This window comes from Dromaius novaehollandiae, chromosome 14 (assembly GCF_036370855.1).
Source record: "Dromaius novaehollandiae isolate bDroNov1 chromosome 14, bDroNov1.hap1, whole genome shotgun sequence".
Taxonomy (NCBI): Eukaryota; Metazoa; Chordata; class Aves; order Casuariiformes; family Dromaiidae; genus Dromaius; species Dromaius novaehollandiae.
The window spans coordinates 8,687,996-8,703,673 of NC_088111.1; the positions used below are offsets into that span (position 1 = coordinate 8,687,996).

The following is a 15,678-nucleotide window of genomic DNA, read 5'->3' on the forward strand; positions in this document are numbered from 1 at the left end:
GGGGCGGGGCCGAGCGCGGCCCGGCCGGATGTGAGTTGCGCGGGCGCTTCCTGTTTCCCTGCAGTCCTCCCTCTCCCCGCCTTGGGTGGTGGCCGCTGTCTCGTCGCCGCTGCCAGGCACAGGGCGGAGGCGGCCGCGACCCGGTGCGGAGACCGCCGCCGGCTCCCTTCTCGCGCGGCGCTGCCCGCCCCGCCTCGCCCCGCCTCGCCCCGAGCAGCCCCCGCGGCGGCGCAGCCCCGATGCAGGCCATCAAGTGTGTGGTGGTGGGCGACGGGTGAGTGCGAGGCGCCGCGCGGCACCGGCGCGCGAGGGGCCCGGCGGGGGGGGGAGGGGGGGAAGGGGGCGGCCCGGGCCCCGCGCCCCGCGCCCCGCTCGTGGCGGCGGCCCCGCTGCGGGGCTGGGGCGGGGCGCGGCCCGGCCGCCCCCGAGGGCGCGGGGGCTGCCCGGGGCCGTGTGGGCGTCCGCGCCGAGGGGGCGGGCGGCGGCTTCCTGGAGGAGGCGGGCGGCTAATGGTGGCCGCCGGGGAGGGGGCGAGGCCGAGGCGGCGGGAGGCTTCCGCGGGGGCGCAGCAGGCGCGGGGTGCCGGCGGCGCTGGCTCCGCACCCGAGCCCGGGGGAAGGCGCGGGGAGCGGGTGCGGGCCGGGCCGCGTCCGCGCTGAGAGAGGTGGCCGCGCGCCTCGCCTCGGCGCTGGGGAAGGGGGCGCCGCCTCCCCCGGCTCCGCGTGGGGCTGCTGCCCCTTCCCGGCGGCTCGGGCGCCGTTAGGCGCACCCGGGCAGTGCTGGCGTGCTGGGAGTTGTTTCGCCCTGCTCTCAGTGAAATGGGAAATCCAGTCCTGGTTTGGAAGGCCTTTCCTGGCAGTGACCCTGGACAAACTTTTTCTTATTGCTGTTTGTAGCTTGGCTTTTGACATCTGATTCTTCTAATACGACTGAGTGAAATGAGCTAAGCTCTAAGCAGATCATAAATGCTTGTGGGCAGAGACTGGTGTTTTGCACGCGTGCATCCAGGCCTGTAAGGTGCCTGTCTGAAGGAGACAGAAAAAGCAATTGTAGTACAGATAATTAGCTTGTCTGTAAAGACGTGTTACACTTACAGCGTTCTGAATATGGTATTACTTATAACTGAAACAGCTTGAGCATGCTTTTTACAATCAGATTAAGTGTGAGTTTAGCTGCTGGATTTTAATGTAAAGAATGCTGAAATTGTGGTGGAGAAAGAGTTTGTGCGTTTGCTACTTTTGAATATTTCCTATCAAGCTATTCCCACCAGCTCAGAGGCATTCTTCTTGCTGGATGTCAGAGCTCAGGGGAGCATCATAGGCCAGCTGGGAAACAAGACTTGTCTTATGCAGTCTGAGATTCTTTTTTTTTCCTTAGTAGAAACAAAAATCCCAGTGTAGTCTGAACATAATTGGTATCACAGCAAACTTGTATAGATGACAGAGAAGTGCAAGTGTAGCTAAATGGTCTTGCTGCTGCTTGTGTAATTTCACATGGTGGCTTAATCTTTAAGTTGCCACATCTGTAAGTTACTTTAAGATGTCGAATCCCTAAAAAGACAGCTCACTACAACTGAAAGATAAATTTACTCAGCCTAACAAATTCATTTTGGCTTTTCTTACTGTGTAAGATGCTGAGCAATGAGGACATGAAAGTGATATTCTGACAAATTACGGCTTCTTGTAGTATCGTAATTCACTGATACTAGATATATTAGCTGTGGATTGTTCTCTTGGTTTACACTGATTTTTTTTTTAATTAACTAATTTATTTTTCAGTTACACCATTTTTCTGTTTATTCAGATGAATGATATTGTCTGTGACTGAATGCTGTAAATAAATGCAATGCATCATGCTTGTGTGGGGAAAAAGTTTGTCTTCCTCTATTAGATTTGAGAACTCAGGATACATAAACTGTATAATGTACAGTAATTCCTTCAAGAAAATAATTTTTCTCATCATTTGCTTTGTAAATATCATCCTACTTCCAAACTTACTGTTCTTTGTCTTGGGAATAAAAATGGTGTAATTCTACCTCAGTTCTGTACATGTGTGAATCAAGTGCAGTCATTCTAACTTGTTTTCCTTCTTTCTCAGTTAGAAACAAATCTTTTTCAAGAGCTTACTGAGATATCATTGCTTATTTTTGTTAGCTTTTTATGGTCCTCCATTGAGCTTTTTAATCATTTGTTTACCTGTGCTGCTGCTTCAAAAGTTCAAGCTTTACAGGTATTCTAGAAAATGTGTAATGTTTGTCTTAGATAAGGCTAAAGCTTTAGTGTTTCTGTAAAACAATACAAATTAAAGATTGCTTACGTAATATATAACTTAGATCTTTGTAAAACAGTACCTACTAGGAACAAAATAAACAAGACTATAGAAGTACCTGTGTGACTATTTTTTTTTTTTGAAGTTTTAAATAGGCTGTTTCTGGTAAGTATCTCGTGTTTGCTTTTAGGGCTTTGACCAGTATCAGTTTAGACATCTAGTTTGGTTAGAAAAGCATGGCATATATGCTAGTTGTGCTATCACATTTTGCCTCACTTTGCCTCTTCACTGTGAGGATCATTTGGGGAGAAATAGTTGGCAACTGTTGCTTTGACTTCTTGATGCAGAGAAGTAAGATTGTGCAGAACATGTGAACAGCCCTCCACTTGAATAACTCCACAAGAATTGCTGATGGTTGAGACTCGTGAAAAAACATTGGTGGAAGTTATTTTTAGAAGGAAAGCAAAAGCTGCTAGCTTTAAAAAGCAGCTGTTTAGTGGTATGGGATCTCAAGGGAGCCCCTGTAATGTTGGGGGAAGTCTTGCATGTTGCAGAAATGATAACTAGGTGCCGCAGAAATGGTCCCTGTTTGGAATTCCACTTAATTTGTGGCCGTGTCTGCTAAAGCCATGCTGTATTTGATTTGATAGCCCCTCAAGAAGAGGGGGAGAATAAGTGGCTGTTTGTTGAGCGTAGCACAGTATTTGTGTAAGATGCCGAACGCTTGATCTCTCCAATGCAATCTGTAGAGAGTGCAGTGATTGAAATTTGGAAACAACTCTTACTATGCTTTTCAAGCTAGAAAACTTAGTATTGTAGATACTGAATGAATGGTGTATTTGGGAGAGGAGTGTCACAGGGAGTAAAATAGCTTATCTGGAAGGGTAGTATGTAACCAAAACCACCATAGCAAGAACACTTAATTTCAGATCTGATGAGTGTACTAAAGATGTCTCATCCACTGTTTAAAGTCTAAATGAAGACCTGGGCTATACACCATGTTTGCTGGGGAGGCGATTCAGGTGGATCAGAGAAAGAAAGAAATGACATAAAGCTTTCTGCGAAGGCTGCCACCTGTTTGCAGATATCAACATGTAAGGAATTAAAAAAGCAAGTACTTCAGCTGGTCTCCATTACCATGGCTGCAAATTGGAGTTCAGTTCTCACAAGCGGTTTTCAGCTGTGGAGTAGCAGGAGCCTGTCAACCATCTGTGCAGCTCCAGAGCCTTTATGATGGTGGAAATACTGGGGCAGATCCTCTGACAGCATTTTCGCTGCATGTCCCTTAACACTGCCTCCAGCAGCTCTAACACAGTGGGAAACTTCCTAAAACTTATTAGTGTAAATAAGGCCAGGAAAGAGACGACATGTTTTGTTTCAGGAATTAATACATTCGTGATTTTATAACTCGATTGATTTCTGGATGGTACCAGGAAACAGCCAGGGACTCACTGCTGTCTTTTATAAGACTTTCACTTATTGTTAAGTAGTTAGAACACTGCAGATTTCTGTGGGCCGTATTTTAATTACAGTCAAATGTTGCTAGTTTCATTTGATGTAATAGTGGGAGGACAGAGCTATGATTAAGTAGTTGCTAGAAATTTTGTTATGACTAATTCTGAGTTGGTGATATTTTAGTTTCTCAGTCTCCAGCCTTTATATACAAGGATTTATACTTTGCCAAACAATCCAAATCCTCAGGGAGTTGCTTTAGTACAGAAGCTAGATGCCATAAAAAGAAAAAGTTAATAAAGTACTAGGAGGATCTACTTTGTGAAGGTAGGCGTTAGTGTTCGTTTTTAAGACTGGTGACCACACGGATCTGATTCATAGGGCAGCGAGCCAAGAGGCAAGGAAAGCAGGAAACCTAGAATGGAACAAGTCTGAAGCAGGGTTGTTGGGCGTGTTTTTTTTCTGGTTTTAGTGACTCTGCCTGGTTGGTGCTGCAGCACCACACTGCAGGCGCTCGGATGCCTGGGATGAAATCTTTCGCCCCCTCCTTCCTGGACTGTTTTGATTAACCAGAGCAGACTCACTAGTTTCAGTGCAAGGTGAGCAAGGGAGCACAAGTGTAAAGTTGTTCTTGATCCACTGCTGAAAATGTTAGTTCAGCACAGATTTGTTAGATGCTTGTTATTTTCCAGTTAAGTTCATTACAGGTGAAGGATCCGACCAACCAGGTTGTGGAGGCCTGCAAACGCTTGGCCTCGGAGCCTCCGGAGGGCTCCCGAAGAATCCGGCCTTTGTTCCTCTTGGTACTTGGACCGCTTTTACATCAGGCCTTTATAGGGTAGACTAGCGTAGGCTGCCTTGTGGTGTTACGGCTGTGATTTAACAACACATTAAAATTGATCTAACTGATGAGATGGCCCAGGAAGCTGAACTGACAAGTTAGCTTTATTGGAGGAGGAGGGGAGCAAATAGTTTTAACTCCTTGTTCTGGCTTGTTACGGAGTCACATGGGTGCTAGCCCAACAGATAAGATGGGACCTCTCCTTCTGACAGCAACAAAATCAGCTTAGCTGTGTCGTCATACTGCTCCCCCAGTTTCCCCACAGAGGTCACTGAATGATAAATTCCTATTCTGCTTCTGCGTACAAGTATATCCCAAGCCTGTTACTACAGGAAAATGTTTAGAGGCTGTACTTATCAAGTACAGAATTAAATGTTGTAACTCTTTTGTTGTAACTTGGCACAAAAGAGTATACTGCGAAAGAAAAAATCTCAGACTGTAAGAGACTGGGATCTTGTTTCTTTAGAAGCAGGTGTAAAAAACAGTGAGGAAGACCGTATGGTAGGAGAGAGTTGCAGCAGATGGGATGTTATGCTAGTGTCAAATCAAAAACACAAAATTGGGATTTAAAAGTGAGGATGTGGGATGAAATCCTGGATGGACTATTTTGCACACTGAAGCATCTCTTATTTCATAGCTCAAGCATTCAAGGTAGTGTTATCAACTGTTGCTATCAGATAACTCCTCGGGCTAATATAGTGTTGAACTGCTTCTAGTTTAATGGAGAGACTTGTTACAGGTTGAGTTGCAACGTGCAGTAATTTCTGCTTGTGACAAAGCTCAGAATGTTCTCAACCTGCCTTAAAGTGTGAGTCACTGGATAAGGCTTGCTTGCTGGTTAGTGGTGGGTGTTAAATGATTTTAAATAACTTATTGAAGATGATCTTCGGTAGATAAAGTGGCAGTCCACGTTTCCAAAGCAAGAGAAGAAATGTGATGATTTAAGTGAAAGGTACTTACTAAAATTTAGGTATGAATGCTGCAAAACACTTGCAGCTGGAGAGCTAGCCTTGACTAAAGCTCACTTCTGTAAGATTTTTCTTTTGCAAAAGCTAAAGGATAAAAAGATACTTTTAGCATTAGAATTCAGTTCTTGTGTGGTTTTTTCATACATTAACTGTAGTTCTAGGATAAAACTTTCATGAATTTACTTCAGCTTGTGCAAAAGCAAGTTCAGAAGGTTCATGAGTCAAACCTAATACTAATGGCAAGTGTATATGCCGAAGTGCACTAAGGTTGCAAGCTACTTCTGACTCGTTTTGAAAAAATAGTTGTAATAATAAAACATCTGCAAGAAAACAGTTTTCTATACATAGGAGTTTGGCTGCTTGAGAAGAGTAATCAGGGAAAAATAAAACGTAGTCAGGGGATTATCTTCTTTGAGGAACTGGTTGAAGTCGTTTTCTGGAATCTCTTACGCTGTTAGAGGATTATGCTCCTCAAATGAGAAACCAGCCTGGGAACCAGTCTGCAGTGTCAGAAATGCTCTTTGTAGAGTCTGTCTTAAAAAAGAAATACAGTACAATCTCAAGCATTCCTGCCCTTTAATTAAAACTATAACAGAGGGTCAATTATTTCTTTAATTTAATGTTTAACTCTAGATAAGATGGGAGGGGAGGAAGAGGAGAGAGCTGGCTGCTGGAGTTTGGAAAGAAAACTGGACCTGAACCTTGTCCTACCCCCGGTTATCTGGGGCTGTTTAGAGTTGGATCTGTGGGGAAAAGCTCAGAGCTCCAAATCCTTTCTTCAGTATGAGAATATAGCTTATCTGTAAGTTGGTTTGAAATGTCTGAATTGCTGAAGAATGCACAGAGTGTAATTTTACATTATTAGTAGATTACTGTTTGTATTTCTTTCAAATACTTGAAAGAGATCATGTGTTGGGAAATCATCCTTTTCAGACTTTTTCAAACTTCATTGTTGTAAAAGTATAATGTTTTCTAGAAAATAATGATGTTGGAATTTTGTAAAGGGTGTCTAGATTTTTTTTTTTGTTTTTTGGGGGGGGAATTGCAGCAATAGCAGCCTTGACTAATTGAATATTCAATAGTCACATGACTACCAGATCTTAGTCTTATCCTATTTTTAAGTAAAAACTATCAAAATCTGGTAATTTACCACTTTTGCATGATTAAGGGATGTTTACATTAGGTATGTTTTCACTTCCAGTGATCTTAAGAATACAGTTATTAGCTCTTTTCTTGCACAGTATTGACTAGTGACATTCTGAATGTAATAGGCCTTCCTCCTTAAAAGGGATATTATTTCTAATTATTCAAGGTGAATGCTTTTTACATGTTAACTTCCTCTCTTTACAGTGCTGTAGGTAAAACATGCCTACTCATCAGTTACACAACCAATGCATTCCCTGGAGAATATATACCCACTGTGTAAGTACTTATAAACCATACAAACTCATTTATGTCAGCTTCTACACGCTTACTGCCATTCCACATTCCTCATTCGTATTGTTTGAATTGGCTGCAAGCACTCCTCAGTTTTGTCTTAAAGGCTTAATGGAGTATCTAGGTGTATTTAATGAGAAACACTTTGGGCTTTTACTGTTTAGCGTAGTCATACCAGTGTTATTTGTTCATGCTAGATTAGTTTTGCCTCTGCTCTGCCTGCAAGTCCTAGCTGAGTCTATCAGTTGCCATTGTCTTCTAAAATAGCATGTTATTTCTGTCTTAAATATCACTTATAATAAGCGGTCCCAAGGCTGAACACCCTGTAAATCATTGCATTCAGTCAGAGATGGTGCATTTATGTAACTAGAGAAATAAGATTTTTTTTTTTAATTCTTCCTTCCACTTTTTCTGTTACTGCCAATCCTGTGCTGAGCCAGCCACAGCTCTTCAGCCATGGCTGTGGGGGACTTGTTTATTTTGGTACTTCCCATTTGCTTACATCTGAGCATTTAAGGGTTTGTTGATGCCAGTATTAACGCATTTCCCTTTTGAGGCCCTAATTGTCTTAAAAAAAAAAAGAAAAGAGAGAAAAAAACCCAACAAAACTTTGTGCACAAGCAGCTTCCCTGTCTTTTGGGGATGTCCCTATAAAATACTTACCTAACTTGCTCTCAGTAAGTACTGATGAGTTTTCGGTTAACAAAATACGTTTTAATGAGATTTTCAGATGACTTTAGTTATTCTTCCAAGGCCTGGTGTTAATTATTCCTTTTTTCTTTCTTTTGTCTTAGAATTCTGGGTTTTTTGCCTTATAGAGTGCAAAGATGACTTCTCTCAACTTAGTTTAACGGACCATTAGAGCTTTTGCACTCACAGTAGTGATGAAATAAAAATCATGCCTTTACTGACCCCTTGCTAGCAACTGTAATGTATCATAAGAGGGGTTTTGGGGGTGGGTTTTTTTGATTACCAGGCTTATTAAGTTATTGATGTTTATTGTCTGTTGTCTTTTAGACTCCTTGCTTGTTGCTCATGAATCTTCTATTCTAAACCTTACCAAATGCTGAGACAGGTTAACTTGCTGATGAATGCCCCAGTAAGACTGGAAAGCACTTGTTAAATGAATCTCCCATTTTCCTATACTTACTGAGATTAACAACATTTCTGTTAAAAGAGCAATTAAAAAGATGACTTCTGCTCAGGCTGGACCAAGTCTGTCTTGCATATTTTTTCCTTCTATTACTCAATACTAGACTCAATATGTACAGAAGAATTGTATGTTTTCTGGGGAGCAGGAGGATGGAGTAAAGAACCTTTTCCTTTGTGGTCTTCCCAATTAGGACTCTGTAGAAAGTCTTGTGCTTCCTACTTTACTGCACGCAAATGCAGCTAACTTTATTTTTTATTTTTTAGCTTTGATAACTACTCTGCTAATGTAATGGTTGATGGAAAACCAGTCAATCTGGGTTTGTGGGACACAGCTGGACAAGAGGACTATGACAGACTACGTCCGCTATCCTATCCGCAAACAGTAAGAACCACAGTGTGAAACTTGAAAATGTGCACATATGAGTTGTCACTGATAAAACTAACACTCCTGCATGTAGAGTTGTATGTAATAGTAACAGTGACCTTTGCAAAGTGCTCTCCTCTATCCCCTGTACTGCAGCTGAAACGTATGAATGTTAAAATTTGCATCCTTGTGTGTTTGTGTACAATGACACATGTTGGCTTTTGTGGTTGCAGCCTCAGAATTAACTAGACTACTTGACTAAAAATAAACAAACTTGGTGAATAGTCTCATCAGCAAATCCATTGGTTTTAAGGTTAGAATGTCTGCCAAAGACAGGATTTGTTTTTGTTTTTAGGCATGATGTTTGGCTGCAACCTGACGCTGTCACTGCTAAGCACTTGATTCCGTTTAGTCTCTGGTTTTAAGATGTAATAAATGTTAAAGAGGCAGTTTAAAGAAAAATATTGGTGTTGACAGAGGCTGTGTCGTAGCTTTCAAATGTACTTAAGCCCATGGCTGTCTTACAACTTGTAGTTTGCGTTATAACACGAATACAAATGTACTTCTGGCTTCCATGCTTGCAGCTGGTTAAGTCCTGACTGCATACTGCATCTTTCCTCCGGTAGGAAGGAAGATGCTGAAGTAATTTGCTCTTTTCTTTCTGCTGCAACGTCCACTATAACTTACTTAATGTTTATAGAGACTAGTTTTCTAAAGATACTTTCTGTTGAGTATTCTTTAGAGCTAGGTTCTCTTATCTGGCAGAATTGTCCTTTAAACAAAGGAAGGTGATAACCTGCAGCTTTTGTGATACTGATTACTATTGTTGTAAACTGCCAAATATATATATTTCATGCTAATAATGCAAAATGCAGAATGGCTCTAGTTATCCTAGAGTGTAACTGCTCTTTTGAATAATGTGAATCCCATCTAATGCGTGCTTTTTTTTTTTTTGTAAACTGGTCTCAATTCACTCAATTCTAGTTAGTTAAGTGCTTATTAACTTTTATGGTTAGGCTTTCCCCTCAGTTATGAGACCCAAGACGTATACAACCTTGCCAGTTGTAGACAGGACTAGTAAAAATGCCAGAAATAATCTGCCTTTCTTAAAAAGAGAAACAATAGCCACCTGTAGCTTTTATGTAATTAATATTTAGAGGGTACTTAGGAAGAATTTAGGTTTGCTTAACATCATAAAAATGTTCTTCAAATAAGTGTCACAGGGTAAAAGGTACATTGAAAGATCACTCAAGAGTGAGGAAAAAGTGGAGCTGTAAGGGAGAATGTAGTTCCTCTCCTGTGCTAGAGGGATCCATATATGTCTTTAGTTTGATAAAATAATGCAGCTTTCTAACAGACTGGAAATAATGCCATCTCTAGCTAAATGTACTTTTTGGAAAATCTTTTCTGTGCAAGCATATGCAACTAAAAGTATTTCAGACTCTTATCAGTCATTCAGATTCTGTTTTTTTACAGCAGAAGTTGAAAATGAAAGCTAGGTGGTAAGTCTGAACTTCCCATGACAGTCTTCAGATCCTAAATTTGTGAAATTCATCATTACTTGATAAAAGGCAGTCCTCCTTGCCCCCCCCCCCCCCCCCCAAAAAAAAAAAAAAAAAAAAGAGAACAGTGGAACTAAGGGAGCCCGACTTCCAGGAGCATTCAGCCTCCCCCTGCTTTCTCTGTGCTACTTGAAACTTGCCCCTTGCATGTTCTGGAGTCCTGCTGTTTCCCTGTACCTGCCCCTGAGCTACCAGCTGGGCAAGACGCAAGCTGCTGTTGCTGATTACTTGGTCGCTTGTGTATTTTGATCGGCTGGCCAGCAGTTCAAAAGCCGGTATCTTCATAGTGAAGACTTTGCTGTAGCAGGGGCATCAGTTTGTATCTTTTTCCTTATCTATTTATTTTTTAATTAAGTTTAAAGTTTCATACCTTCTCTCAAATATATTTGAAGTTGTCCAGTATTTCAAAAAATGTGGGGGCAGGGAAGAAGTTGGAACAGAAAGGTGGATAACCTTGTTGCTTCAGGAGACAAAGGATGCTCTTCACGTGGGGTTCGCTCTTGCGAGTCATCTTTGACGATGCAAACAGACATGTTTTAGCTTTATAGGATGGGGATGTCTGTGGTCTCTTCTGGATGCAGGTAGCTGGTTGCCCTGAACATCAGGGCGGCGTCTCTCTTCAGAAGAAAAGCCATATTGTGAATATTTGTGAGCACAAATTGCTGATTGAGAGAACGTTTTCCCTTAAGTTCATCTTAGGAGTAACTTTATCTCATACTGTTATTAGGTTGGAGGAACCAATGGTAAGAATATATCTTCCAGTCTGACAGATCAACCTATTGCCGTATGTAAAACTTTCAATAAATTTCAGTTCCAAGTTCTGTTATCTTGTCTTGCTTATGATAGTGATAAATTGGCCCCTATTTTTTTAAACAATGACTTTTCTTGGAACTATGTAATTGTTATATTTGAGAAGTCTGTTACCATATCTCTTTAAATGAGTTGCTTTAAAACTAAAGCTTTTCTTGCATTTAAAAAATAGCTTTTCCTCTTATTTACTGACTAAGATTGATAGTGTGCAAGACACCTGAAATCTTCAAATAATTGCTCATCGTCACACCGAATCTTTGATCCCTGGAGTTAGCAAAGGAGAGAATCTGCGTAATATGCAGAATTTCTATCACCATGAACTTGCAGAATTGGAAAAGAGAAGTAGTGGCCATAGTATCACAGTATTTGGTACTGTTTATCTTTCTTCTTCTGGGATGCTGCTACGGAGACTTGTTGGGGTGATGCATGAACAACTGGGTTGCAAGTGCTTAGCAGTGCAGATGTCAGATGCTGACCTAACCAAATGCCTTGAAATGCAGCACAATCAACTAACTCTCTGAAATGCCTGATTCTTTAACACACTTGTTACTGGAATAAGTACAGATAAAGAGGTAGGTTGGGGAAAGCTGGGGTCGTCTGAGGGACATTTATGGAGTTTTGGATAATACGGCAAGCTTACAGTCCTCAGCTGATCAGATTATAAAATTCATCTTGTGGTTATGCGACGCTGTAGCCTGGAATCATTCACAATACGAAGTGTAGTGTTTTTTGAAATGCATGTTTTACAGCAGTTCATGTAAACACATTTACTGTAAGGTGTTCTCGCCTGATCTCTTATTTGTAATAATCTTCCTTTCTCTTTCAATGGAAAGGCAAGAGGTACAAGATCCCTAAAAACATCTGCTTTTTGACATAGGAAATTTCATCTGAACATAAGGATAAACGTCTTTGCTGTGCTGGTGGCTGAACACCGGAACAGGTTGCCCCGGGGAGGCTGTGGAGGCTCCATCCTTGGAGATGCTCCAACGTGGCTGGCCGCGGTCCCGGGCAGCCTGCTCTAGGTGACCCTGCTTGAGCAGGGCTTGGACCAGATGATCTCTGGAGGTCCCTGCCAGCCCCAGCTGTTCTGTGATTTTCTTTGTACTGTCCCGTAACTTAGGGACGGAGGGACCTAGTGTGACGCTTGGAGTTCTTAATACTGGTCTCAGTCTTAATTTGGTTATAGAGAAATTCCAAAGTCTTTTTATACAGACATTCAGTAGCAGTAACAGTTGTACGAGATTCATCTGATTCCAACATTAAAAGTAACAATAGCGGAAATTGGCTTACAGGATATAAGATGTGTTACTGAAAAGGAAGAATATTTTATATAATTTTTGTCTTTTATTCTGTATTGTATACTTCTCCTTTGCAATTTAAGATTACTGTAGGAATAGTATAATCTTACTTCAGAAGCTGCTATAACAGTGACACTTTGTAACATCCTTTGCTCATGTTACCTGTTTTAAGACTTAGGTCTGCAAAGAACATCCAAACCTGGTTTAGAAGCCTGTCTAACGACTCTTCATTGCTTGCAGTCTTTCTCAAGAACATGCAGTGGGTTTTTTGTTTGTTTTTGGAGGATTTTTTTTCCTGAATGTCCGTGAGACAGATGAAAAATGACATTGAGGGGAAGGAAGCTGCCAACACAACTATAGGAGTATTTAGTTGTTGGCCACTGCGGTAGCTGATTATGAACATGATTGCAATCTGCTCCACCACCCCCCCACACACATACACAGCCTTTGCTTGTAGCTGCTTGGGAATGGATTTCCCACTGGGAAGACTAGCTCTAATGGATTGTATCGTCAGCCTTGCCTCTCGCAAGTATGATGTGGCTTTGTGTGATACAGGTGCTGGTGAGACTGGTGTTTTTATGGTGACAGTGTTGTTGTAACGGTAGCTCTGCTGGGCTGACTTCTAACACTTGTTTTGTAGGATGTGTTCTTAATCTGCTTCTCCCTTGTGAGTCCTGCTTCCTTTGAAAATGTCCGTGCTAAGGTAAGTATCATCCTTTTATTTGTAAGGGCTCAGCGTAGTGCTTATTTTACAGCAGCTTCAGGAAAACGTTAGGTGATTTCTGGCAGACAGTGGGAATTGTGGCTTGAGAAGGTAGAAATCCATTTGCCTGACTTTAAGTCCAGAAAGTTGTGGAAGTTCAGGGCACCTGCAGCACCTAAAGTACGAATCACTCCTTGATGCAATAATAGGACAAACACAATTAAAGTCTTGTTGGCTGTAAACTGTTATGGTCACAATCAGGAAATCTCCTTTTAATGCATTTTTTCCAATACCTTTCTTTACATTACATATAAAAATCATGCTGATACCATCTATTTCTCGAGTCAGCCAGCATTCAAGTACCTGTGCTGCTACTGTTGGGCTCTTTCCTGTCCATGGACAGCTGATCCATAGGGCACTGTGGAGACTTCCAGCAGATGACTGCATCCTCGCATCTCAGAGGTGACCTCCACGGGTGGGCAAAGCACAGATGAGGGTTTTTCAGAGTGTTGAAATAAGCATAGCCTTTCATAAGGTAAACTTTTAAAGTATGTGGAAATACTTGTGGCTTAATAGAAAAAAGAAAACACCAATGTTTTGCAATTGGATGCTCTTATTTAATACAGCCTTAATGGAGCCTACATTCTTCCCTCTACTGCTTTGCCTGACACGTGTTCCTGCTGTGAGCCTCTAATTAGTAACGTTCAGGAGCCTCCATGGAAACCTGCCCACGCGTACTGAGTGTGTTCTCTTCCGCAGTGGTATCCCGAGGTGCGGCACCATTGCCCCAACACCCCCATCATTTTAGTGGGTACCAAACTCGACCTCCGAGATGATAAAGACACTATTGAAAAACTGAAGGAGAAGAAGCTGACTCCCATCACCTACCCACAGGGCCTTGCCATGGCAAAAGAGATCGGTATGACAGACCGGCTTACTGTTGACTTGATCTAAATTCTATTTGCGGAAGATGTTGTAGCTGAATGAAAACAGATGGCTGCTTTTTGCTGTGGAGTTAGCTAAAAGTGTTGCTCTCTGTAATTGCAGAAAACTGCTATGTAACTGCTGGCTTCTTTGCTTTCTGCAGGTGCAGTGAAATACCTAGAATGCTCAGCACTTACACAGCGAGGCCTCAAGACAGTGTTTGATGAAGCCATTCGAGCAGTTCTTTGCCCCCCTCCTGTAAAGAAGAGGAAGAGAAAATGTCTGCTGCTGTAAAAGCTGCCCTCCCCCTCCCCCCCCCGGAACCCTGTGTGCTTTGCTCAGAACAATGGAGCATTCACATCCAATGCCAAGTTTTTCTGTTATAAATTAGTTCTCTTCCATAAATTTTTTTGAACCAATCAACAATTTCATGGTTTCATTTGTTTAAAGTATGAAAGTTACTTTTCATTCTACTAAAAGCAAAATCCTAAAAAGATGAACCTATGTAAAGCCTTATTTTTAAAATCCTATTCTTGCTCAATTAATTAAGTGTTGCCAAACTATCTGCTGAACTAAGTTGCTTTGTTGTGCTATGAACACTAAGCACTAAACCGTTTTTTAAAGATTCTTCTTGAAGATGACTCTAATTTGTGTTAGGAAATGCAAAAACACTTTCTAGTTTTTCACAGTAAGTAACAGTACAGTATAATTAGCAAAACACTGCGGTCTAATGTGTTTTATTAAATGTTTTCTCAACCTGCAGTCATTGCCTAGCATTGTATATCAAACCGAAATCACTGACAATGACTGACAACCTCAAGTCACAGTGTAAAATGCTTTATCATTGGTAAGGGCTTGGTTGCAATCTAGTTATTGTTGCTGTGATTTAAAAAATAAATAAATAAATAACTATTCTTACTGAAGTGTATCTACTCCTTTTGACAGCATTGTATTGTGTAAGTGAAACAGTGGGCTGGATCAGATGATAGTGCCAGACAGTATTTTGACACTGCACAGATCAATTTACACTACACTGTCAGAGTAGTTCAAACTGAATTGACTTTTATTACAGGTTAAAAATCAGTGAATGCTTTCCCAGACCTGCAGTAGTGGAAGAGAGGTTGATGTTCATAGGTAAATTCCTTTGAATTTCAAGTAGGGCATTCATTTAGTTACAATTTTGAACCAGTCATTCCCACAACTGTTGCATAGTAGATGCTTTTCTTGTAGAATTTCTTCTTACTGAGCAATATAACTTGTATTTTAAAGCCTTTCTCATGATAGCGTTTTGCTTTTTTGTAGATTAGAATGTTCAGGCATATCCTTATTTTCGTGTTACTTCTGACCCAGTAAGTTATATGCTTTCTGAGGAGCTTTTAGTCTACTAACTAGGTGTAAAAATCATGTGAAGCAGCTTTACAAGTTTAGTAATTTTTTATATTTTAGACCTCTATAAACTATGAACCTTCTCAAATATCACTATTTGCCAGATATCCCACACTGTAACATTACTAATGCAGGCAAGTGTTCTTTATGTCACCTACATGTGCATCATAGATTGAGTAATGGTAACTTGGGTCTGTGAGGTTCTGTAAATTAGTGCTAATAATGTCCTGTACATCCTAAACACTGGCAGGAATACAATGTTGAACTACACCCTTTCAACCACTAAAGCAAAACTTAAAGTTGCAAAATTGTGAAGTTTTTACATTGATCTTTTGCTAATGCGATTAGCAGTATGTTTTGCATGTAAGACTTAATAAATCCTTGAATCAATGTGTGGTAATGTTTGAGTTTCTGAGCGAGTGTTCTAGTCTCACTTTTGTACCACTATGAGTAAGCATTTGCCTCGTGCCAGCAGCTGCTTGGCAGAGTTGTCTCTCCAGGGATGTGTGTGCT

The 15,678-nt window shown here is 41.3% G+C and overlaps 1 protein-coding gene across 3 annotated transcripts; it reads left to right on the forward strand.

Annotated features, from left to right (window-relative positions):
• Positions 1–15,555, forward strand: RAC1 (Rac family small GTPase 1). 3 transcript variants are annotated; one of them, XM_064520254.1, is made up of 7 exons: positions 1–274; positions 6,880–6,951; positions 8,383–8,500; positions 10,772–10,828; positions 12,793–12,855; positions 13,615–13,774; positions 13,943–15,555. In XM_064520254.1, the coding sequence occupies exons 1-7, from the start codon at positions 240–242 to the stop codon at positions 14,071–14,073; spliced, it is 636 nt and encodes a 211-aa protein (XP_064376324.1). In that variant the 5' UTR covers positions 1–239; the 3' UTR covers positions 14,074–15,555. The 3 variants fall into 3 exon arrangements, with proteins under 3 accessions (XP_064376324.1, XP_064376323.1, XP_025971870.1); XM_064520253.1 differs by lacking the exon at positions 10,772–10,828 and having other exon boundaries at positions 111–274; XM_026116085.2 differs by lacking the exons at positions 1–274; positions 10,772–10,828 and adding an exon at positions 6,153–6,331.
• The last annotated feature ends 123 nt before the right edge of the window (positions 15,556–15,678 follow it).